The sequence below is a fragment of the Podarcis filfolensis genome (assembly GCF_964270895.1).
Source record: "Podarcis filfolensis genome assembly, chromosome: 11".
Taxonomy (NCBI): domain Eukaryota; kingdom Metazoa; phylum Chordata; class Lepidosauria; order Squamata; family Lacertidae; genus Podarcis; species Podarcis filfolensis.
In genome coordinates this window covers 20,111,471-20,136,796 of record NC_139613.1, presented here as the reverse complement: position 1 = coordinate 20,136,796, position 25,326 = coordinate 20,111,471, and the positions used below count along the sequence as shown (strand labels likewise).

The following is a 25,326-nucleotide window of genomic DNA, read 5'->3' as shown; positions in this document are numbered from 1 at the left end:
CATCCTCAAACTAGAAAGAGTGCATGCCTTGCCATCTGTCCTGGTAAAAAAATAAAATAAAAGGTATCAGAGGGTGAGGCTGTGGATTAAAGAACAATTGAAGAACAACATCAGAGGTCACCAAACATTTTAGGCCAGTGGACACATTTGGAATCCCCAGCTGGCATGGGCAATGGCGAGGACAGATAGAAATTGTAGATGTCAACATCCAAAGAGCATCAGGTTTGGGAAGGCTGGCTAATGTGGAGCTCAGCTGGTAGAGCTCCGGGTTGTGGGTTCAAACCCCACGTTGGGCAAAAGATTCCTGCATTGCAGGGGGTTGGACTAAATGACTCTTGTGGTCCCTTCCAGCTCTACAGTTCTATCATTCTATGAAGGGTAAAGCTATATTAAAGGTAAAGGTAAAGGGACCCCTGACCATTAGGTCCAGTCGTGACCGACTCTGGGGTTGCGGCGCTCATCCCGCTTTATTGGCTGAGGGAGCCGGCGTTTGTGGACACACCTGGAATTTTATAAAGAAGGCTGATCGCCGAAGAATTGATGCTTTTGAATTATGGTGCTGGAGGAGACTCTTGAGAGTCCCATGGACTACAAGAAGATCAAACGTATCCATTCTTAAGGAAATCAGCCCTGAGTGCTCACTGGAAGGACAGATCGTGAAGCTGAGGCTCCAATACTTTGGCCACCTCATAAGAAGAGAAGACTCCCTGGAAAAGACTCTGATGTTGGGAAAGATTGAGGGCACAAGAAGAAGGTGACGACAGAGGACGAGATGGTTGGACAGTGTTCTTGAAGCTACAAACATGAGTCTGACCGAACTGTGGGAGGCAGTGGAAGACTGGCGTGCTCTGGTCCATGGGGTCACGAAGAGTCGGACACGACTAAACGACTAAACAACAACAACAACTGGAATTTTAAGAAGGTGTTGTGGGCACCAGTCCCAAATGTCTGCCTGCCTGGCTCTCTCTCTGTAATATCAGAAAATGGTTGCTGTGGGGATGTCACAATGGTTGCCACATGAAATAGGACTTATGATACAGGAATATCCTATCCACTCCCCAGTCAGCCATCCCATCAATGAGGGAAGAGGCACCTATGTCAGCCGCTGCTGTGTTCGCCCATCTGTTCAGAACAGCTGAGTGGCCAGGCCTGGTGTCCAATGAAATAAGAGCATGTTCAGGGAATGCTGGAAAGGTGAAGCCACTGGAAACAGGAACTGAGCAGGAAGAGCAAATTGTCTCTTCCGTATTGTGGATTTTCAAGGAGGGAGCATTTACGCAGATCTTTCACGGGCAGCATATGAGGTAGTGGTGGTCACATGGGCACCTGCAGGTGCCACATTAGTGACCCTAAATCTATGTGAAAGATGTGCATTGCCTTTGGAGATGAAAGATATGGCCAAAGAGGTGCTTTTCAGCCATTCCGGTCCTCCTGGCCTCCACTTACTCTTCTGCCTTCCCCGTTTAACCATGTCCCTTTGCATGGTGGGATGGGAAAGGGCACTTAGGTGCCATACATATCATACACCAATGCTTATGATGAATACTGAAGGGGGGGGGAATGAATTCTACTTTCTCTCAGGCTGTGGTCAGCAACCTAGAGAGTCTCTTGATCAGAAATGTAGGTCTCCCTCAGTGTTGAGTTTGCACCTGTATAATAATAATCATAATAATCATAATAATCATAATAATCATAATAATCATAATAATAATTTATTATTTATACCCTGCCCATCTGGCTGAGTTTCCCCAGCCACTCTGGGTGGCTTCCAATCAAGTGTTAAAACAGTACAGCATTAATATTAAAAACTTCCCTGAACAGGCCTGCCTTCAGATGTCTTTTAAAGATAGGATACCTGCTTATTTCCTTCACATCTGAAGGAAGAGTGTTCCACAGGGCGGGTGCCAATACCGAGAAGGCCCTCTGCCTGGTTCCCTGTAACCTCACTTCTCGCAGGGAGGGAACCACCAGAAGGCCCTCGGAGCTGGACCTCAGTGTCCGGGCTGAACAATGGGGGTAGAGACACTCCTTCAGGTATACAGGACCGAGGCTGTTTAGGGCTTTAAAGGTCAGCACCAACACCATTATTATTATTATTATTATTATTATTATTATTATTATGCCACTGAGCTGCCTTGTTTCCATGCAAGGAGGGTTGGAGGAAGTCCACTTCCCTGAACTTAGAAACCTAGCATGCCAGGAAGAAACATTCAGTTTATTCTTCTCAGTGACATACCCAGAGACATTTTTCAAACAGGATTATTTTGTTCCAGGAAAGCGTTCACACATGCAATCGCCTGCCTGCAGCCTTAAAGTGGCACAGTATAGGGAAATGACGGTGTCGCTTTAGCTGATAATATACTGCTTATTGTAAAAAGAACATATTTCCAACAGAACAAGTCAGTTACAACTAATTGAGTCGCACTGCTTGCTCTGTTAGTCGTTGAAATCTTCTGCATGCCTTTTCAGAAGTAAGCTGCACTGAGTTAGTGGATATTGGATTGCAGCTTAGCTTCATCCTGGTTATCTTTTGCTGTGTGGGACCTCTGTGTGGGAGGCAGTATTCCTTGACTAAGCAGCATAGAAAAGACCCTTAAACACAGAAGATGCACTGTATTTAAACACTGATTACTAAGGAAGACCTATAAATTAAGGCTTAGACTTGGGAGACTAATTGCAAATAATCAGCGACCGGTGCTTTTTACAAACGTGAAGATTTCCTGACATCCTCAAGCTTTATTACATAATCAATCCTTGGATAAACAGCTTTCGTATTTGCCACAATTACTGTCTTTAATAGGTTATTTCCCCCCTCAAATTAATGTTTTTCTATTTATATCAGTTAAAATGGATTACTACTAAGCTGAAGCCAGCGATAAACTTGATGTCAAATAGGAAATTAAATGCCCCCTTTCCAAGGTAGATGGCATGCTTCCTCCAGCTCCTCCGAGGAGCAGAAGAGATTTAAAACAAAACAAAAACAAAACAAAGCTGCATTTTTGTAGGAGCTTTTGGCAGGAAGGGGGGCTAACAAAATAACAGAATAGCCCTGTTTTAAAAGTCGATATGGAAATAAAAGATTTGCAGTTTGGATTACGTGTTTCTAAAAACCATCTGCTTTGGACCAAAGTGTACAGGGGCTGAGGATGTGTGTGTGTGTGTGTGTGTGTGTGTATTCACCTGAATCATAGAAAACCCACACTTACCTAAACCTCAGTTCATACATCCTTTGCACACAGTGGTGGAAATCCATGCATGGTCTCTGACTGAGTAAATTACAAGAAGGTCATCTCCTATCCTGCACACAGTGCTAAACAAATATTTTCTGCTATCTGCTCTTGCAGCCAATTCCCTGTTCAGAGGAGGAAGAAGGAAGGGCTGGGGAGTCAGTTCACTCCTCCCTCTTTAGCCATGTAATGAGCACTGTCAGAGGTTTGCAACATATTACTTATTGCCAGCCTTCCCCATCCTGGTGCCCTCCAGATGTTTTTGAGTACAGCTTCCATCATCCCCAGCTGGCATGGGCAATGGTGAGGACAGATGGAAATTGTAGTTGTCAGCATCCAAAGAGCATCAGGTTTGGGAAGGCTGGCTAATGTGGAGCTCAGTTGGTAGAGCTCCGGGTTGTGGGTTCAAACCCCACGTTGGGCAAAAGATTCCTGCATTGCAGGGGGTTGGACTAAATGACTCTTGTGGTCCCTTCCAGCTCTACAGTTCTATCATTCTATGAAGGGTAAAGCTATATTAAAGGTAAAGGTAAAGGGACCCCGACCGTTAGGTCCAGTCATGACCGACTCTGGGGTTGCAGTGCTCATCTCACTTTATTGGCCGAGGGAGCCGGCGTTTGTCCGCAGACAGCTTCCGGGTCATGTGGCCAGCATGACTAAGCCGCTTCTGGCGAACCAGAGCAGTGCACGGAAACACCGTTTACCTTTCCGCCGGAGTGGTACCTATTCATCTACTTGCACTTTGATGTGCTTTCGAACTGCTAGGTGGGCAGGAGCAGGGACTGAGCAACGGGAGCTCACCCCGTCGCACGGATTCGAACCGCCGACCTTCTGATCGGCAAGTCCTAGGCTCTGTGGTTTAACCCACAGCACCACCCGCGTCCCTTAAAGCTATCTTACTAGTTATCAAAATAGTACTTATTTATTTATTTATTTATTTATTATTTTAAATACATTGATCCCAAGGCCTTGAATGTCTTCTTTTCTTTCCCTTTCACCCAGTGAGTTTAAGAATGCAATATTGGTAAGGAATTCCAATGTGTGAAACAGTTTTCTCTGCGATTGTATCGATATCTGACATCCTCGAAGGCATTATTGTGACGATGTAGTGATAATGAATATCCCTTTTAACATTTCCGAGTTATGTATTGCAAGGATGCTCCTTCAAGATAAGTTATCTTCTTCTGACATAGGCTCAGATTCCTTTGTTGCCCTAGCTGACTCAAGCCCTTTCTCTGTTACCTTTCTCTGTTGCAGAATGATTCCTGGGGGAAACAATACTCGTATGCTCTCTTCAAAGCCATGAGCCACATGCTTTGCATTGGTTATGGAGCCAGAGCCCCTGTCAGTATGTCGGATCTCTGGATAACCATGCTGAGTATGATTGTGGGGGCCACCTGCTACGCCATGTTTGTGGGTCATGCAACAGCCCTGATTCAGTCTTTGGATTCATCACGGCGTCAGTACCAAGAGAAGGTAATTTGCTCTGAAATACCACTTTTATTTTCAATGCCTCTAGTCAGTGGCGTAGCGTGGGGGGTGCAGGGGGGGCGGGCCGCACCGGGCGCAACATCTGGGGTTAGGGCAAATCCATGGGTTAGGGGGCGCAAATCCACGGGTTAGGGGGCGCAAATCCACGGGTTAGGGGGCGCAAATTACTTGCCTTGCCCCGGGTGCTGACAACCCACGCTACGCCACTGCCTCTAGTTATCAAGTTGTTGGGGGTGGGGGAGTTTTCACAGAATCTGTTCAGATAAGAAAACGAGAGAGAAATGATAGATAATTGCCTGGTTCACATGTAACACTAATCCATGGTTTGTTGACCAAACCATGAGCGAACCACAAGTAGACCGTGGTTTCTTTCTCCAAAGCTTGCCTTATTTTCTAGCTGCTGTCACCTCCCATGTTTGTAGCTTGGGGAACTGCTGAGGTGAAATAGCCAAACAAACTATGGTTAAGGAAATTTGTACCAAGCCATAGTTAAAACAAACTAAGGTTCATAAGCCAATGACAAATCATGGCTTCAGATCGTGGCTTGTTGATAGGAAATAAAATATAGTTAAACCGGCAGGTAGGGTTTGGATGATCAAACAGCCGTAGCTGAATAAACCATGGCTAAAAGTTATGTGCAAACCAAGAGGATAAAGCCACAGAGAATATGCTGGGGCAGGGAGGATAATACCATCTGTGAGAATTTCTTAGTATTCATAATCAAGTATTGTACATTTCAAATGCTTATTAAACCCATCCTGTGACACATAAGAAGAAGTTCTTGAACTTCATGTGTAGTTTCCTACTGAAATTATCTGATTTGATCCTGTTGTCCTGTCATATACTACTGTGTGACAAACAGTGTATATATATATAAGTATCAGGGAAAAGTAATTTCCTTCCTTAAGAATGTCACCCTCTGTAGATTAGAAGGAGCAAAACAGCCACCAACGATTATACCTGCAATTTATTTTGCTTTAGTGTCAGTTATACAGTAGAAAATACTTATAAACAGAGGGAATAAATGTGGGCAAAACACCAGCTTTAAAGAATAAAGTGTTTATAATACATTGCAAGGAGATTCTGTGGGGTGGGGATTGAGGCAACAGATATTGTTTGATCAACAAGGCTGCAGGAAATTCAATGAGGGAATGAACTGAAAATAGGAAGGTAATATAAAACGTTCTGTTCACAAAAGGCTCAGTTGATCTAAATGGGGAGGGAACAGAAGAACCTAAAGCAGTAGGCATTTTGATCAGCAGTAGATGAAACCTGATCATGGTATCTTCATTGGGAGAGGGATGCAGTAATGAGGGTTTGTGAAGACAGAGGGTTGATGCAGAATTGTCAGTGGCAGGTAGTTGAGTTGGATGCTGGCATTCAAAGTAAATATCTGAACAAAGGAGAAGATGCTAGAGCTGAATCATGCTTGGAGACCAGATTCATGCTTTGTTATATCACATTTAGACTGCTGCATTGTTCCCCGTCCCATGAAGAGTGTCTAGATCCATGGTTCCCAATGTGGGGCACCCCCCCCACAGGGGGTCAATTTGATTTTTAAGAGGGGCAATTTGATAATGAGTTAGACCAAGTTAATGACCTTTTAGGCTTCCTCCACGTGAACAGGAGTTCACTTTTGGGTCTTTTTTTTGTTTTTGTTTTTCTAAAATGATATTTATTAAAGTTTCAAAAAGAGTTACAAAAGTAAAAAAAAGAAATAGAAATAAAAAAGAGACAAAAAATACAAAATACAGAAAAAATAAAAACAGTTAAAAGTAAATCCATCTTTCCATATCTTGCCTTTCATTCACTTATTTCCCTGACCTCCTCACACCTCCCTTTTTTGTATTCCAGTTCAAATGGTTACTTCAGCAAATCCTTTCCCTCTTTGTTTTTATCTTAATTCTTTATCTTAATATGTTATAGCTTTACATTTTCACCTATTAACAATCCACTTTTACATGCTCCTTTTTAACATTGCTGCTAAAACCACTTAATTTCATTCCAACATCATTTTAACATTCATTAATTTTGCAATGTTTCTGTAAATAGTCTTTGAATTTCTTTCAATCTTCTTCCACCGACTCTTCTCCCTGGTCTCGGATTCTGCCAGTCATTTCCGCCAATTCCATATAGTCTATCACCTTTGTCTGCCATTCTTCCAGGGTGGGTAGATCTTGTGTCTTCCAATACTTTGCAATGAGTATTCTTGCTGCTGTTGTAGCATACATAAAGAAAGTTCTATCCTTCTTTAACACCAATTGGCCGACCATGCCCAGGAGAAAGGCCTCTGGTTTCTTCAGGAAGGTATATTTAAATACCTTTTTCATTTCATTATAAATCATCTCCCAGAAAGCCTTAATCCTTGGGCACGTCCACCAGAGGTGAAAGAATGTACCTTCATTATCTTTACATTTCCAACATTTATTGTCGGGCAAATGATAGATTTTTGCAAGCTTGACTGGTGTCATGTACCACCTGTATATCATTTTCATAATATTCTCTCTTAAGGCATTGCATGCCGTAAATTTCATACCTGTGGTCCACAACTGTTCCCAGTCAGCAAACATAATGTTATGTCCAACATCTTGTGCCCATTTTATCATAGCAGATTTTACCGTTTCATCCTGAGTATTCCATTTCAACAGCAAGTTATACATTCTTGATAGTATCTTAGTTTTGGGATCTAACAGTTCTGTTTCCAATTTTGATTTTTCCACCTGGAAGCCAATTTTCTTGTCCAAATTGTAAGCCTCCCTTATTTGATAAAGGAGTTCACTTTTTGAATAATAAGAATTATATATCATGGTAGGGCATCAGGATTTTAGAGATGCTTAGGTGGGGCATGGCCAAAGAAGGTTGGGAACCACTGGTTTAGATGCTTCATTTGGTACAAAATGCAGCTGCCTGACTGCTAGGCAGCATCAGGATTATATTACTCCAATATTGAAAGATCTGTGCTAGTTGCCAGTGTTTCCCAGACTCCGTTCGAGATGTTAATTTAGGATACTGCTACCTGTAAGACATCCTCTTGATGGTGTGCATGAAAGGACTTTCTCCTGTGTGCCTCCCAGCTTGTGGAATATGCTCCTTTCAGAACTACCTTTGGTCCCTGCCCTCTCTGTTTTAGAAAAGTTAACAAGACACATTTTTATGTGGCCTTTTAAATGTTTTAGTAGTGTTGCTGTTTGAAACGTTTTCTGTTGCTTGTAATGTTTATATTATGTTTTTGATTTTGATTTGATAGTTTTCAGAAATGTGATGTTTCTGTAAATACTATAGTACAAATGATTTTTGGCTTGAGAAAATCATGGATTTTAGAATGCTAGTATTGGGTGATTCTTTAAATTTTAATACTCATCACCTGTTACTTAAAAGATTATGACTTGACAATATATATGTGAGTTCATAGTGTAGTGCAAAAGAAAATGTAAATTTGTAGAAACATTTATTTAGAGTAAAGTGTACTAAATACTGGCTTTCCCGACTTTGTATGGAAGCTAAATTAATACCCTTATGTTCAAACTCAGGTAGCATTTAACAATTGCATTTTTTGTACAAGAGCAAGTAAACCATTAAATTAAATTTTCATTGACCCGTTTCACTCACATAAACAAAGGAAACACTGAATTAAATGGTTATTTATTTTTCTTTGTTGTGAATAAGTATTCCCCCCACCCCAGAATTTTGAAAATCCTGTAATATTTTGATTTCCACAAGTCAACCCTTGGTGGCCACTTGTTGGTGGAAAGTTATCATATATAAATGAAAACAAATGTAAATCATTAGGCAATTAAGATTTATGTTTGAAATCACCCTTATGCTTTTTGAAGGTCTTTGAGAGCCAGGAGTTCGTATTAGGTTTCTCCGTACATTCCCTCTGTGATATCTGGCACTGGAAGACTCTTGCTATTAAGATCTGATAGGGCAGACTACCTCTACCATGCCCATTGATTGGAAATCCAGAATTACATAATGCATAGTCTGCCTGCAGAGGATGCCCTTTTATTTGTGCATATTTTGGCTGGGTTATCTTAAGACATTATCTATTTTGAGTCTCTTGGGCTCTACCGTTCAGATAGAAAAACTAAATATTAAAGTTGAAATGATAGACAGAAGCCATCACCTGTTTCTTTGGCTCTAGTACTGCTCTTTTTGTTTCGCCCTGTGTCCCTTGCGGGCCTGAAAACTGAATACACTGAATGATACTGAGTGAGTATCATGCAAGCCTCTGATAAGGATTATTCTCTTTTGCTTGCAAAAAGGATAAATGGCTGTTTCAAAGACTAGGTTTCTTTGCTGCCTGTTCTGCCACCACATTTCTGCATGTTAAAAATAGGCTTATTTTCCTGTAAACATTTATTTGACTAAAGGAGGATATAAAATCCATCAGGAGAATTATCAGTATTTCTATGATAAAAGGGTGCTGGGATTCTTTTATATCTGGATGCATTTTTCTTGTCTTGAAATCCAGATAATTTCAAAATGTACTAAGGAACAGTGCCGCTGTTGTTTTTCTGGTCTTGTTTCTGTCATTATATTTTAGCGTTTGTATTTCATGCCACATAATAGATTTCGACTTTGACAGATACTTGAGCAAACTGATAGTAATAATCACTTTGGTGCCACCTGCTTTAGGGAAATAATCCATCAGCTGCATTTAGTATTCAACTTATGTAGGCTAGCTTGCATGATGCAAATGTCAGAATTGCTGAACAGCTTCAACCAACAAAATCCACCTGCCCGAGATTTTGATGGCTGTTTTCAGGACCCTTTGGTACCAGAGATCTTCTGTTCCCAACCTCTGGTATTTCAGTAATTTGAAACCATTGAACAGTCTGCTTCAACTTTTCGAAATTAGATGATTTCAAATAGGTTGCAGAATGGACAAAAGGCTGGAAGCTGTTCAGAATTTGCAGGAGACAAAAGCAGATTAAAGGACAATGGCCGACAACTCAAATGGCCGCTGGACTAGAGCATGCTGAACAAAGGAGCAGTGGGCCACAAAAACATGCCCGCGCACACACGCACACACACACACACCATGAAGAGTGCCCACCCCTTTTCCACAAACATTTCTCCATGCCATCTCCCTTCCCCTGGTTTTTCAGATTCTTTTCATAGACAGCTCCGAACAGCCAGAATTCTTGGCAGACTCATGATAGCCTTAGTCCGTTGGAGTGAGCAAGTGACTTCTGCTATGCTTGTGGTATTCTTGGTTCTTTTTTCATCCCCAATATTCTCTGTATATTCGTTGCAGTTCTCCAAATAACACTCCCAAAATATGGTATAGAAATTTAATACAAATAAAATACACATGCCATGTCTAAATATAGTTGTTTTTCTCCTGGATTCTACCTGTTCTAGAGATGACAAATAGCACAATCCTTTCCCCACACCCTGTTTTCTTTGTCATAGGAATTTACCTGTAAAATGTCCTTTCAGCTTGAGTTATGCAGTCGTTTTCTCACAGTATTCCACAGGAAAATGCACAGTAAGCTCATTGCGAAGACAGCAGCTTTTTCATAGCAAAATTAAATCAGTTCTGTGGGAAAGAAGTTAGACGGGGAATCTAACTTTGCAGGCATCTTTCTGTGTCTGCACTCGAATCTGCTGCCTTTTACTGAGAGATTCCTAATGAAAGAAGCCCAAGGTTGCAATCCTGCAGATCTACGTGTGCACAGCCTGTTCTAGTACACATTACAAGCTTTTAAAAAACCATGTTTCAGGCTGCTGAGATTGGAGGTGTTTGTGACAAGGATGGCCTATCATCTCCACCTGATAGCTCAGTTGGTATAGCATGAGACTCGTAATCTTACGGTCGTGGGCTTGAGCCCCACATTGGAAAAAAGATTCCTGCATTGCAAGGGGTTGGACTAGATGACCTTTCTGGTCCCTTCAACTCTATAATTCTATGATTCTATGATGTTGGCCCCAAAAGAATTCATGGGAGAGCAATACAAAGTGATTAAGACTTTAGAACCAATTTTCAGCTCTTATAGAGGAAAAAAACACTATTGGGGGCATATATTTGGTCATTTGCTTTTAATGGAAAGTTTATTATTCTTATTCTTTTTATATTCCACCTTTCCTCCAAGGAGCTCAAGGTGGCATACATGATTCTCCCTGTTCCCAATTTTATTCTCACAACAACCCTGTAAGGTAGGTTACACTGAGAGGCAGTGACAAGCCCAAGGTCACCAAGTTAGCTACATGGTTGAGTGTGGATTTGAACCATGGTCTCTCAGGTCTTGGTCCAGTCCTCTAACCACTACACAATGCTGTCTCAAAGTTCCCCCTAAAACAGTGAGACTACATGCTGAAAACTCGGTAGCCCAGTGTGTGAACAACTCTATACATAATTCTCTGATGTACTGCTGAATATTTACATACTAATCGTCATGCTTTAGCAAAGTCCATCCTGAAACACTCCATCCAGAAATGAAATAGAAGAATTGAGTGCTCAGATATCAAACATTTGCTAAGAGTGGGACCAGGGGTTCAGTTTACAGACCAAGTGTAGCTACCATGGTGCCGTTCAGATTTTGCTGCACTATAAACCCTATTCTTCCCAATGATCAGGGGTGATGGGATTTGTAGTCCCATACCTCTGGAGGGTCCCAGGTCAAAAAAGTCTGGAATTAACTAGTATCTGAGGCAACCTGAACATTGATAGTACAATACCGAGAAATAAAGGAGCACTTAGAGGCCTTCAGCTCTAACCCATATATCGCATGCCTATCATTTCATTGCTCCATGCTAGAGAACTGTATACTTCATGATTCACAACTGCATATGTTTGAACAATGAGAGTCAAGTTACTGGAAAGAAAAACATTTGTGATAACATCGATGAAGGCTTGATCCATATATGCAGGTCATCACCTTGCAATCATCAAGCGATAAACATGTGTGTTAACCAGCCCTCTGTGGATTCCCTGCTGTCATTTGACAGGCTGAGAGATTGGTGGAAAATCTTGTGTTTCCTCTACCCCTTTCCGCTCAGTGTGCATGCACGTGTAAAGCAATACTGTGATCCATATCGCTGGGTTCACTGAAGTGTTAATTTGTTTGTTTGTTTTTCACTTCTGTATTTCAAAGCATTAGTTTGATCCTTGGTGTGCTTTGCTGGCTCTTGTTGACTGCTGAGAGCACATAGTTAATATTTCCGGTAGAAGTGTTCCGTGGACGACTCCTTTAGCCTGTGCCTTATCTCCTACAAGGTGGAATCGAAGCTTTCTGATGCTATTGAAGATGCAAGATGAAACAAAATATAATATTGCATGATCGATATTTGTGGCAGTTTAGCAGGGGGAAACACAGCAAAAGAAATCTGCTGAAAGGTTTGTTGAAAAAGTACAGTGTGTAAAAAAATTATCTCTATGATAGTCTAAAGATTTTTACCAGGGAAGTGTTTTGATGCATCTATTTTTATTTTGTGCAGTGTATGTGTGTGTAACACAGTGAGCAAAGTAACATGACCAATTTCTGGAGGTCATGTCCCATTGACGTCATTAGGAAGAGTGAATCAGATGCTAGATATTGTCTGGACCAAACCTTATGTAAATTCTGAGACACTTGCATGGAAGATTGTAAAATAATGACAGTTATTGGTGGGATTTGCCCTTTGATGTGTAGTGGACAAAATCTGGGTGACCGTAAAACACCCAGAAACAAAGGAAGCCCTAAAATCTTTCCAGCAGTGGGAAGTTTGGTCCCAGGACCATTGAGCCACATGACAGTGTCAATGGGAAGCAATCTCTTACTTAAGTACTGCTGCATAATACTTTATAATTAACATGAAATGCAAGGAGAGAATACAAGGAAGGTGAGAAAGTGAAAGGCAAATGAGTTTGTTGTGTCAGCTTAGTTATGATAAATTACCTCAGGCAGTTTCCCTTATGTAAAAGCCCTACTGTAAGGAGAGTGTCTCATTAATAAGTAGGAGAAAGTGACAAGATGAGTTATAGTGGAGCAATCCACACTTAATATGGTACACACGTGTGATTATAAAGAATGCTACCAAATATCCCTGGAAGAGAAAAAGTTTCTTTAAAGACATATACTATCTTAAACCAACTCTTTAAAGCATGTAGGAAGAATATTCATAACTGAAAATACATCTGTGTATACAAAGACTCACTCATTGCCAGTAGTATCTTCCATTAAAGCAGGAGCCTTAGGTAGGCTTATAATCAAATCACGGTAACTAATTTCTTCTAACATAGCAGGATCCATATAGGAGGTGATTGGAGTGAGTTATAGTTGTACAGAAAGAAAAACAGGTAAAATGGGCGAAGGCTGCAGCAAGAATGTGCTGTCAACAAATCAGTTGCAATAATCTAGCTAGCACCAATCGCACAAAATGCCTTCTCATGCTAGTGGTCTGTTTCCATTAGCAGTGTGATGTTGGAGCAACTTAATTCACACTAGATTGCCCTTTCTTTTCCATGAACCAGAAAATCACAAGTCTCAATTTTCCAGTTCACAGGAGAAGAGCTGAGATGTATTGTGAGTTAGTCATCGTAGTGTTTACAGTATTCCTGCAAGAAGACAATCATTTGTAAGAGTGAGCTTGAAGCAGAATATCTGAAGTCACTCACTTTACGAGTCTGCCATTCCCTATGTTGGTCTGGGCTGAGAGATGTCTGGTTTTCAACATCATGATAAACCAGCTAAATGTCCTGGGCAACAGCTACTACTTAGCAGTCTAAAACTGACACATTTTTAGTTACTTTTAACTCATCGTTACAACTGTTATTTTATAGTACAAAGCTACAAGGGCTGCAGGAATCACGATGACCCGCTTCACGTCTCCCCCCCCCCCCATTTTTACTTGGCGCACACACAGTGCTGGATGTACCTATAAGCTAAACAAGCTATAGCTTAGGACCCCACTCTCTTGGGGCTCCCAAAAAAAATTAAAGGGAAAAAAACCTAGATGTACATTTCCAAAATACAAGATAAAAAACAAATAAAATAAAACCTACATACAGCAACAGTGTTTTGTTTTGTTTTGTGTTGTGTAGGCTCCTATGATGTAAGTAATGGGCCCCGCCTGCTAGCCTGCTCCCTAAAATATCACTGGTTTGCTCATTTCTATATATAGGGTGCCAGTGTTGTGTAGTGGTTAAGAGCGGTAGATTCGTAATCTGGGGAACCGGGTTCGCATCTCTGCTCCTCCACATGCAGCTGCTGGGTGACCTTGGGCCAGTCACACTTCTCTGAAGTCTCTCAGCCCCACTCACCTCATAGAGTGTTTGTTGTGGGGCAGGAAGGGAAAGGAGAATGAGAGCCACTTTGAGACTCCTTTGGGTAGTGATAAAGCGGGATATCAAATCCAAACTCTTCTTCTTCTTCTTCCTACATTCTGCATGGCAACATGTGCAAATGGCTTTAGATACCTATTAGATCCATAAATTACCACATAGCATATATTCAATGCAAAAAACAGCGACAATTTGTTGTTGACAAAGGACAGCTGGACATATAAAGGGCCCCGTTACCTGTAGTAGCTTAGGGCCTCATCAAACCTAAATCCAGCCCTGCACACACACACATCATGATTCATGATATATTGTCATGTTGGATATTGTGAAACCATTACCACGATGTGGACTTCAAACCAATTTAGATGTTGTATTGATACATCGCCCAGCAATGCTAGAGGACAAAGCTTAGAAACACAGGAAGCTACTTCATACTGAATCTTTCCAGTGGTCCATGTAGCCCAGTGTTCTCTACACAAAATGGCAGTGGTCTTCTGGTTTTCAGACAGGAAAAGTTCCCAGCCCTACCTGGAGATTTTGGGGATTGGACCTCAAACATTGTTAGGATTGTACTGTAAGTGAGTCTGGATCCCAGGCCATTGCTTTGTATAACTCCGTATTTAAAGAACATAGAGAGTCACAGTTAAATGGCATAACTATACCATTTGGCCGATAACAGTCCTCCAATCAGTTCTTCATATAAAACGATTTTACTGATTCAGCCTAAGAAATAGCTGAAATTATAGTACATGTCACTCTGGGTGAAATAATGTGAGTAATCAAAACCATTTCATGGTGTGGCTGATGCATGATCAATGTCAAAAAACCTCAGTATGATTTTAAAAGTTTTTTTTTTAGTCATCTGGGTTTAATGGGTGTTCTCTTTCAGTGCTATTTAGATACAGTTATTTAGCTTGTGCCTTGGGATTCTTAATTGTACCATCTGTTGAACAGTAAAGGAAAATAAGAAGGTTGCTTATATTTATTTACCTTGGTGTTTATTAGTAGTAATAATAGCAAAAGCTCCTCCCCCCAAAAAAATTAGTTTTTGAGCTATTTTAAAATAATGTTTTTAGAAATTTCACAAAAAAATCAAAACTTCCAATAAGAGCTGCCATACACCTAGATTTTCCTGTACATTTTAACCAATTTCTGAAAATTCCACCTGGGCAGTATTTTCAGCGGATGAATCCCAGATATGTCCAGGAAATTATGGACATATGCCGGCCCTATGTTTAGCACAGGAGGGGTCATTTTCTTTAAATTGTGGGATATTTGTCAAGTATAGCCAAAATACCTTCTACTTGGTTTGATTAACAGTTTGTTCATGACTGACTGAATGTGAAATGAGGTATGGTTTTCCCCACCCCACTAGATGACTTCATGTCATCTGATGCACTGACATATCAGGCTAACAGTTAGGCTATCACAGAAAGGCATGGTTCTCACATAACACTAAACTATGGCTTAGCAGTATGCGCGAACCCATCACAGCAGCTTTACTATGGCTTATATAATAACTATGGTCAAAAACCACTTGTCGACCAAGGTTTATAGCTGGTTTATAAAGCTTAGTTAATGTGAACTATAGTTTAGCATCATGTGCAAATCCTGACCTACTCCTTAACCATGGTGAAGGACTGTCACTGCCCAAAAGCTACAGAGCTGCGAGTGAAGAGTGGCAAAAGAATTAAACTGCTCTCAGGGCTTGGCTGCTCTCATTGGTACTATTAACTATTCTGTGATGAAACCTAAGGTTTAAGTGATTGTCTGCCAAGTGTCTCTGTTTTAGCTGTGGTTTATTAACTATGGTCGACATTATAGTTAGGCATGGTTTAGCATTATATGTGAACCTTTACCATGCTCTCCAAGTACTCCCCCCCCCAAAAAAATAACCTTCACTTCCCATCCCTTCCCTCAGCAAAAGGGTTCATCTTACTTGGTTTATTTTCTGCCAGGAAGGCTATGCACATACTTAAAGCTATCAAGCTAATAATAATTGTAACTGTTTGTCAAAGGTGGTTTGATGGCCTCACTGCCTTTTTTTTCTCAACAGAGAAATGCAGTTATTATTTTTAGCACTGTGAGCGGTCTTCTGCTTGCCATGTCTGCCTGCTCATTCCCTCATCCAGGACCCCTTGCTAATTACCTACCAAGAACTTTTATAATACCATTTAACTTCCACTCAGTAATTAAACATTTCATCTCAATAACCGGTTTATACAATGTCTTACTATTGTTCATTTCAGTTACAATGATTGAGAAATTAATTAAGTTTGAGTGAATTTTTTCAAGAAGATTCATGTTCTCGGTCTGTTCCCATGGAGTCAGTGGTTTGCTTTATTTTATTTTTTTAATATAGAACACAATGCTCATAACTTAATTTACTTTGAAGTAATAAAAAAACCCACCTCATGCTGAAATTCCATGGAAGCGGGGCAGTGTCTTCAGATATCATCCTTATCAGCTTTCCCACCTTTCATAATTGCCTTCCTGGGGCCAGTCAACAAAGCTGAAATTCAGGGTTTGGCCTCTTTTTGGGTAGCCTTGAAAGAGGATCGGGCAATTTTTTGAAAAATAAGACTATCAATTGCTGTTATTCATTATAGCTAGGTATAGGCCTTTGAGCACCAGTTGCTGGGAATCACAAATGGAAGAGTGCTGTTGTGCTCATGTCTTGCTTGCAGAATTTTATAGGTATCTGGTGGACCACTGTGGGAACAGGATTTTGGACTAGACAGACCCAACAGGATCCCGTACAGTCTTCTAACCCATAACCAGGCAAATAGGTGTTGTAGGTTCTATTCTGATACACCCGCCATGAAACAACTTTGGAGCCACAGTTGAACATTCAATTCTCTTCAAGAAGGAACACCTGCAAATTATGTGTAAGGTAAAGGGACCCCTGATCATTAGGTCCAGTCGTGACCGACTCTGGGGTTACGGCGCTCATCTCGCTTTATTGGCTGAGGGAGCCAGCATACAGCTTCCGGGTCATGTGGCCAGCATGACTAAGTCACTTCTGGCGAACCAGAGCAGCGCACGGAAACACCGTTTACCTTCCCGCCGCAGCGGTACCTATTTATCTACTTGCACTTTGATGTGCTTTCGAACTGCTAGGTTGGCAGGAGCAGGGACCGAGCAGGGGGAGCTCACCCCGTCACAGGGATTTGAACCGCCAACCTTCTGATCGGCAAGTCCTAGGCTCTGTGGTTTAACCCACAGCGCGTGTAGCCAACACATAAAATAAAAGCATCCCACTTAGGCCCAGCTCTGTACAGATCTCCTTATTCCTGAATTGGGAGAAAAACTGAACATATATAACATCAAATAAACCTAGCAATTAAGGCTTTTGGGGTTGTTGTTGTTTTACCAAACAGCATATGAATTTGATCCTTACCAGGTAAGCAAATGAGGGTTTGTGTCATTCAGTAATCAGGGTCAACATACTGGGTTTCAAATGCTGTTCATTACATTAGCAGTGAACACTGCATTGCATTGCTGGCTAGCTCCTGGCCACAACAAGGCTGGTGATAGCTTGAGCAGCCTGGTGAAGAAGAGGAAATTGGGAAAGAAGCGAGCTGTGAGAAAAAGAGAGAAAAAGACTTAGCTTAGAATCATAGAATCATAGAGTTGGAAGAGACCACAAGGGCCATTGAGTCCAACCCCCTGCCAAGCAGGAAACACCATCAGAGCACTCCTGACATATGGTTGTCAAGCCTCTGCTTAAAGACCTCCAAAGAAGGAGACTCCACCACACTCCTTGGCAGCAAATTCCACTGTTGAACAGCTCTTACTGTCAGGAAGTTCTTCCTAATGTTTAGGTGGAATCTTTTTTCTTGTAGTTTGGAACCATTGCTCCGTGTCCGCTTCTCTGGAGCAGCAGAAAACAACCTTTCTCCCTCCTCTATGTGACATCCTTTTATATATTTGAACATGGCTATCATATCACCCCTTAACCTCCTCTTCTCCAGGCTAAACATGCCCAGCTCCCTTAGCCGTTCCTCATAAGGCATTGTTTCCAGGCCTTTGACCATTTTGGTAGGGGACCAGCTTGGTAGGGGACTTACTCAAAGTCTCTTTCTCTCTTTTTCTCACAACTCGCTACTTTCCCAATTTCCTCTTCACCGGGGTCTAATGTGGATTAAATTGCCTATTTGTGTCCATTTCTCCCAAATAGGCAACTCCCAAAAGCAAAACAAGCGAGGCTACTTCCCTAATGTTAGGGCCCAACCCATTGCCACCTGGGTACCTTATCTCCTGAGATGGCCTAATATCCCCTATAATCTGACTTTGTGAGACATATACTAGAGCATTTGCTCAGCAACAACAGCACCTGGCCTCACATCTGATGCTAATCCTGTGTGACATGTCCTACTTTCAGTGCAGGATATTATTTTCATTCCCCACCTAACTGATACCTGGGGTCAGTGTTCACCTCTTAAACAGAACAATAGGGATATTAATTGGGCATTAAAATATCTGACTTGTTAGCCAATTGAAGGATATATACTGAGCTCTCACTGGGAGCTGGTTAAAGTCCTAAGTACTCTCCCCAGTGAACAGAATATGGGTTGTAAATTCTGTGAACACTAGACTTGTTAAAGCACAAATTATCCAGTGAGATACAGCTGCATATGAAGGGCATATACACCCAAGAATGCATTCACATTTTTATCCTGTATCTTCCAAGAGCAGGAAAAAAGTAGAGTTCTGATCTTTAAAAAGTGTTCTGCAAAAACTCATTGACTGAAGGCTGGAAAACTCCTCCTAAATCCTGCTGTTAACATGCCTTGGTATTAAGTAATGAAAGCACCATCATCATGAACCAGGGAAGCAACTACAGTCATTAGCCATCAGTACAATCTGGTCATATTGGCAGAATGTGACCTGGACTTATTGATGTGATTGTGCAGCCTCTTTGTTGTTGATTTGTCTTTGTGAACATAGTGATCCATTTAAAGTAGAAGTGGCAAACCTGTGGCTTTCCATATGTTGTTGGAGTCCAACTCCCTTCATGCCTAGTCTTCAGCAGATTGGGGAGGGGGCATAACCAATTGGTTTTTTTAAATCATCAAAAACAATAGAAGCTTATTGGGAGATTACGGTCATATGTAGCACTTCTGAACAACAGATAGTTTGGTTAAGAGAATGGTAAAAAGTGTGTGTGTGTGTACGCACTCACAATGGAACTTCCACCCCCCTCCTCTCCTCCCAGAACAGATTTAGGGAGGACTGCAAGGTAGGGGGGTGGGTTCCATTGATCAAGTGGAAATTGTTGCACTGATGGAACAAGTTAGCTAGATAGTTTTCCTAGCAATTTACCCAAAAGACTTTGAACAGATAGCTAAAACTGGTGTCATTAAATCTCAGGTTAATCACTCTTAGTGTCTGAGGCTGATCAAAAGATTTTTAGGTTGGCCAACAAAATAGTAAATGAGGTATAATACCTACAAATGTCTTTTGAGACCTGGCTCCAGCAAGTCGAATCACTTAGTTCCAAGCTTTGTTACCTTTATTATTTATCTTTCACCTAAGAATGTGGGTCGAAGGCTATTCAGTTGCAAAGCAGAGCGCAGTCAAAGAAACAAGCAACAAAGGAGGATTTGAACAGGTGACAGAAGATCACAGATCAATGCACAGGGGACTGGCTATCCGACTCATGCAAAGGATAAGGAAAGGAAATGGGTCAAAGCTAGGATTGGAACTTGTTAAAGTGTATTAATTCAAATCTCTTAGGTCAGTAATCTGCCAAGAGGCAGAAATGTGGATAAGAGTACAAAAGGCATGGCTTAAGCAGAAGCAATTAATTGGACTGTCATGTACTAGAATGCTACCAGTGCAGCTGAAAAAGGCGTACATTGCCTTGTAAAGGTCAAATTCTGGGGAACCAAGCAGGAAAAGAAAAGTTATAAACACTAATTCTGTGGTCAAAGCTTGAATGTCATGGTGATTAGACCAGACATTACCTCCACCAACAGATACAGGCTTTTCCTGGTCCTGTCCTATATGTTCTCATGCTGTGGTTCACTTGCTCAGTAGACTAATTGAATAATTTTCTTCAACATACCATGTGTTTGAAGTGTTCATGTGTGTTGAATTATCAATTAATTGTTACTTTAAGCAGGTATAACCAAACTATAAACTTTGGGGTGGCATTTTGCTCAACCTTTTCTACCTGGGTATTGATACTGAGATATAAAAGACATGTGCACGCCAATATGGACACTTAAACAGAAGCAAGAAGGAATAGGTAGAAGGAGCCGGACGTGAGTAGCTGGGTTACAGCAGCAAGATGATTTTGACTAAAATTAGCTGGGTTGTTAAATGGATAGGGTAATGTGTGCAGCAACCAGTGACAAGGTCTGAAGTACCTGGGATAGCTCCTTGCAGGGGCTCTGTGAATAAGAGTGGCGTTCTTGGTGTAAAGGCCAGCATTAAACTCTGCACAGTTAAGCTGGAATTCGTTGTCAGAGGTTATAGTGATGGCCACCAACTTGGGTAGTTTCAAAAGTATTTTAGGCATGTTCATAAAGGACAAGACTATTGACAGCTACTAGTTATGATGCCAACGTACTAGCTCCAGCATCAGAGGTGGCATGTCTCTGAACGGCAGTTGTGAGCTTCCCATAGGAATCTAGTTGGACACTGTGGGAACAGTTTCAGCCTTTGGTCTGATCCAGCATTGCTCTTGCTATGCAGTGTCCAAAGGAGCCTTTAAACCTGGAGACCCAACTCCCTAAGATTATAAGGCAGGGATTGGGGAAACTTGTGCCCCTCCTGTTCTGGGGTCTGATTCTGACTCCTCAGTTGGAAACATAGGAGTAAGGTGAGCTGATGTATCAGGGATATTAAACCAGTCTGGTGTTCACTGCTGACAATCCATTCTTACTCTGACAGATTGCACCAAGTTCTCTGCCTTGGACTCAGTTTTGGGTGGATTTCAGAATTTATTTTATGAAAAATTATACAGTGGTACCTCGGGTTAAGTACTTAATTCATTCCAGAGGTCCATTCTTAACCTGAAACTGTTCTTAACCTGAAGCACCACTTTAGCTAATGGGGCCTCCTGCTGCCGCTGCGCCACTGGAACATGATTCCTGTTCTCATCCTGAAGCAAAGTTCTTAACCCAAGGTACTATTTCTGGGTTAGCGGAGTCTGTAACCTGAAGCGTATGTAACCTGAGGTACCACTGTACAATGCTTGAGTGTAAAAAAACAAACAAAACCCCAAAAACCTCAAAGCAGTTTATAAAAAGAGAAGTCTCTGGGACAGGTATTTCCAGCTGAAGATCATCTCAGAAAGATCTAGGGGTTACCGAATTTTTCGCTCTATAGGACGCACTTTTTCCCCTCCAAAAATGAAGGGCGAATGCAGGCTTTCGCTGAAGCCTGCAGAGTGAGAGGGGAGACCCCGCCGCCAGCCCCGCAAGCTCCGGGGACAGTGGGGAGGCGCAGCGCGTCTCCCCGCTGTCCCCGGACCTGGTCTGAGGGCGGACGGCAGGGAGAAGAGCGCTTCTCCCCACTGCCTGCCTCGCAAGCTCTGGGAACAGTGGGGAGGCGCAGCGCGTCTCCCCACTGTCCCCGGACCTGGTCTGAAGGCGGGCGGCAGGGAGAAGAGCGCTTCTCCCCGCTGCCTGCCCCACAAGCTCCGGGGACAGCTGGGAAGCGCAGCGCGTCTTCCCGCTGTCCCCGGACCTGGTCTGAAGGCGGGCTGCGGGGAGAAGAGCGCTTCTCCCCGCTGCCGGCACCACAAGCGCCTGGGGGGGAATAAATTTTTTCCCCTTTATTTCCCCCCAAAAAAACTTGATGCGTCCTATGGGCCGGTGCGTCCTATGGGGCGAAAAATACGGTAGGCTGTTGTAGGACCCATTCCTTCCCTACCTGCCACTGCTGGGAACTTTTCAAGGAGAATATTTCCAGACATTCTCTGTTTGCATAGATGAAGAGCTTTTCATATGGACATACTCAACTGATTCATACAGGAAATGTTTGTACTTCTTTAGTGTAAAAGCATTCAGTTAAAGGTATTTGACAGAAGAGCCCGTAGATGAAAATCTTACACCATTGGTTATTTCACCTTCTCTCATATAACCTTGGTAGTAGGTTTCATGTGTTTTGCAAAAGGACCAGGTTCATCTTCCTGAATTAGCTGCATGCACCCAAAAAAAACCTTTACCACAAAACATGGCTCATATGTACAAATCAAAAGCAGCCAGCCTATCCATCCCCAGTAATTAGTGCAATATCAGCCACAATGTGCTGACAGCAAATATACTGATTTTATAACATCTGGTGCTGAGGACTAAACAGTGACCTTCCTCATAATGACCTTTCGGTTTAATCCCTTTTGAAAATAAATCTTATTATGGATGAGTCAGCAAACAGCTCTACTGTGTTTGCTGTTTACAGCTTGCATTTTTCAGGCAGCAGAAAATGCAGATTTTAATATACCGGTATATGTTTTAGCCTTTTCATTTCTACAGCATCCCTCTGTGAGGTTAGTAATTTTTTAGCAATCATTTTAGTGAGTACCGTACATGATTTGCTTGTGATCTTCCCCTGATTCTCTAAAATCTATAATGTTTGGACTAAAGCAGGATTGCTCCTTGAAATGCCATCCCTCCTATGGTTGTTTTCAGCATTGGCATTAGGAATCTCAGATGTTGGGGGACGGTTAGGCCAGGGGTTAGGAACTGAATGCAACAGCCAGATAATCCTCCTCAGTCCTCACAGACTTAATGGCGAAAATTACACCTGCAACCAGCATTTAATTCCAGCTACCGCTGGGCGAAGGTAAGAATGGATGGATCAGTCTCTTTCCATTCCATAGAAATAAATTCATTCACAAATCCATGTAATCCTATTTCTACATTAAATTTTAATATGTATTTTTAAAGGATTAAATATGTATTTTCAACATTTTTGTCTCAATATACACATTTCTAAACATACTTTATCCCAGATATATACTTTTATATTACATAATTATGATACATTATTATAATTGATGCATTTATGAGAATGCAATTATCCTTTTTATACAGATCTGGTATAGCTTAGTGGCTAATGTGGTATGTGCTGAAAGGCACAGCTCAGTAGTAGAGTCGATATGTGGCATGGAAGAGTCCCAAATTCAATCTGCAGTTGGGAAAGATCCCTATCTGAAATCCTAGGAAAAGTGCTGTCAGCCAATGGAGACAATACTGTGCTTGATCTGACTTCCTTCCTATATTCTTATGAGTCAGGGCACCCCAAATTCAAGTATCACTTCAGCCATGATCACTTTCATAGAGCTGCAGAGTTGGAAGGAACCCCAAGGCGCATCCAACACAACCCTGTTCAGTGCAGGAATCGTGCCTGCAGCTGTCCCCGGGTGGCCTCAAACCACCAACCTTCTGGTTAACAGCCAGGCACATGGACCCATTGGGTCACAGGTCTCACAGACTATACGTTTGCTTGAAGAACACATTAGCCATCACTGCCAATGTTCTCCTGTAGTGGTTTCAGCTGGTGGAAAAGACAACATGTGTTCCAGGTCATTTCTAGACTTCTAGTGAGGCCCAGCAGTCGTGACTGGGATCCCATGTGAACTGTGTGGCTGCTCTAAAACATGAACGTGACTCATGTGAAGAGTTCTGGCATTCAATGGCAAATATTCAAATGGCCATGGGTCCAATCAAAAGGCCATTGTTTCCCACATGGGGAAAAGTTCAAAAGCCAAGCTATATAGAAAGAAGTTTTTGACCACACAGTGCGCTAACAAAAAGTCTTTTCTGAATTATCACCTCAAAACTTTGTGCAGTGTCAAAGCAAGGGAGAAACCACTTATTATTATCCTTTCACTCCCTCTGCTAATAGCCACACATTTGCCTTTTTCTTTTATGATGTTAGTAATTCACTCATTATGGATTTCCCCCATTATATTTTAAAAGCCTATTGCATTAATATACTTTTTTTTTTACATTTCCTCTTTTTCTAGTACAAGCAAGTGGAACAGTACATGTCGTTTCATAAACTACCTGCCGATATGCGCCAGAAGATCCATGATTATTATGAACACCGTTACCAGGGAAAGATCTTCGATGAAGATAGCATTCTCAACGAACTCAACGACCCACTTAGGGAGGTAAGGATGTCAACATTGCGAGAGGGTTTCTCCCTCATTCTGAGATTGAGAACAATTCAGGTGCATGAAAAGTACACCCTTCATTTGAGGTGGGCTTTAAAGAGCCCCTGAAGTTTTTCTGAATTTGGCTTGGGTCGGGAGAACTTTGCTAGTTTGTCTCCAATTAGACACAACAGGCAAACTAAAAAGTTATTGCGATGATATGTTTATTTAAAATATGGTTTACTGTTCTGTTTTGCTTCTCAACAACTCAGTTATGGCATTTCAGTTATTATGTAATGTATTGCTAAAACCACCCCTCTTAAGAAGAGGATTGAAAAACCACCAACCTGGGAAAATTCAGCAAACTTCATCCCAGTTCCTCCACTCCGCCCTAGTACCCTTGAAAACAATATTAAGACCAGATTTCTTTTTTTAAAAAAGGCCAGGTTCACAAATCACTTTACAAGCTTAACAGTGGTTTAAAAGTGAACATACAGTGTGCTAGTTCAGAGGGAGAGAAAAAATATATTCGCTGCTTTGCTCTTTGCTTTTTCCTCTGTACTGCGCTACTGGGAACTAAGCCATGGTTTGGCTCAGCATTACATCCACATTATGGTTTATCTCTCTGCAAACAAACCACAAGCTGTTTTTCCTTGGCCTGCTACTTGTGGTTTGTTTGGTGGAGACAAACCATGAACCTGAGTTTGGACAGAATGTTAAGCCAAATCATGGCTTAGTTCCGAGTAGTGATGCAGCAACAGGAGCTGGAGAAAAGTAAAATGGCCATTCTTTCCTCCCTGTACATTTGCCTTTAAGCTACAGTTAAGCACAGCTGTGGTGGTTAAAAGTGATATATGAAAGAGGTTGGAGAATCTCAGCCCTTGTTGAAGAAGAATCAGCATAGCTTCTCTAAAAGAAAGTTTCACCTTACTAGCAGGGTTGGTCAATAGACTCTGAAGTGACAAAGTACTGAGAACCAAGTGGAACTGGGTCATCTCAACTTACCCAGCAAATAATGCACTTTGCAGCTTCGACAAGCTCAATATTTTTGCATTTTATCCAACTAATGGTGACTGCAGCATAAATTCCTTCTTTGTTTATAAGCATGAATTTGCTATTAGCATTATCAAAATGTCATGCTCATTAATTGTTAAGCTCTGATATGGAATGACAAATGCTAAAATTTCCATGCCTGATAGTGCTTAATGCCAACATTTTTTAACCTTTCC

At 41.7% G+C, this 25,326-nt stretch overlaps 1 protein-coding gene across 1 annotated transcript in view; it reads left to right on the top strand.

Moving 5' to 3' along the window:
* HCN1 (hyperpolarization activated cyclic nucleotide gated potassium channel 1) overlaps window positions 1–25,326 on the top strand; it is a 182,056-nt gene that overhangs the window by 120,045 nt on the left and 36,685 nt on the right. Inside the window, exons 4-5 of the mRNA XM_083576073.1 lie at window positions 4,485–4,703; window positions 23,969–24,115. Coding sequence (XP_083432199.1) covers window positions 4,485–4,703; window positions 23,969–24,115 — 366 coding nt within the window. The remainder of the gene's footprint in view (window positions 1–4,484; window positions 4,704–23,968; window positions 24,116–25,326) is intronic.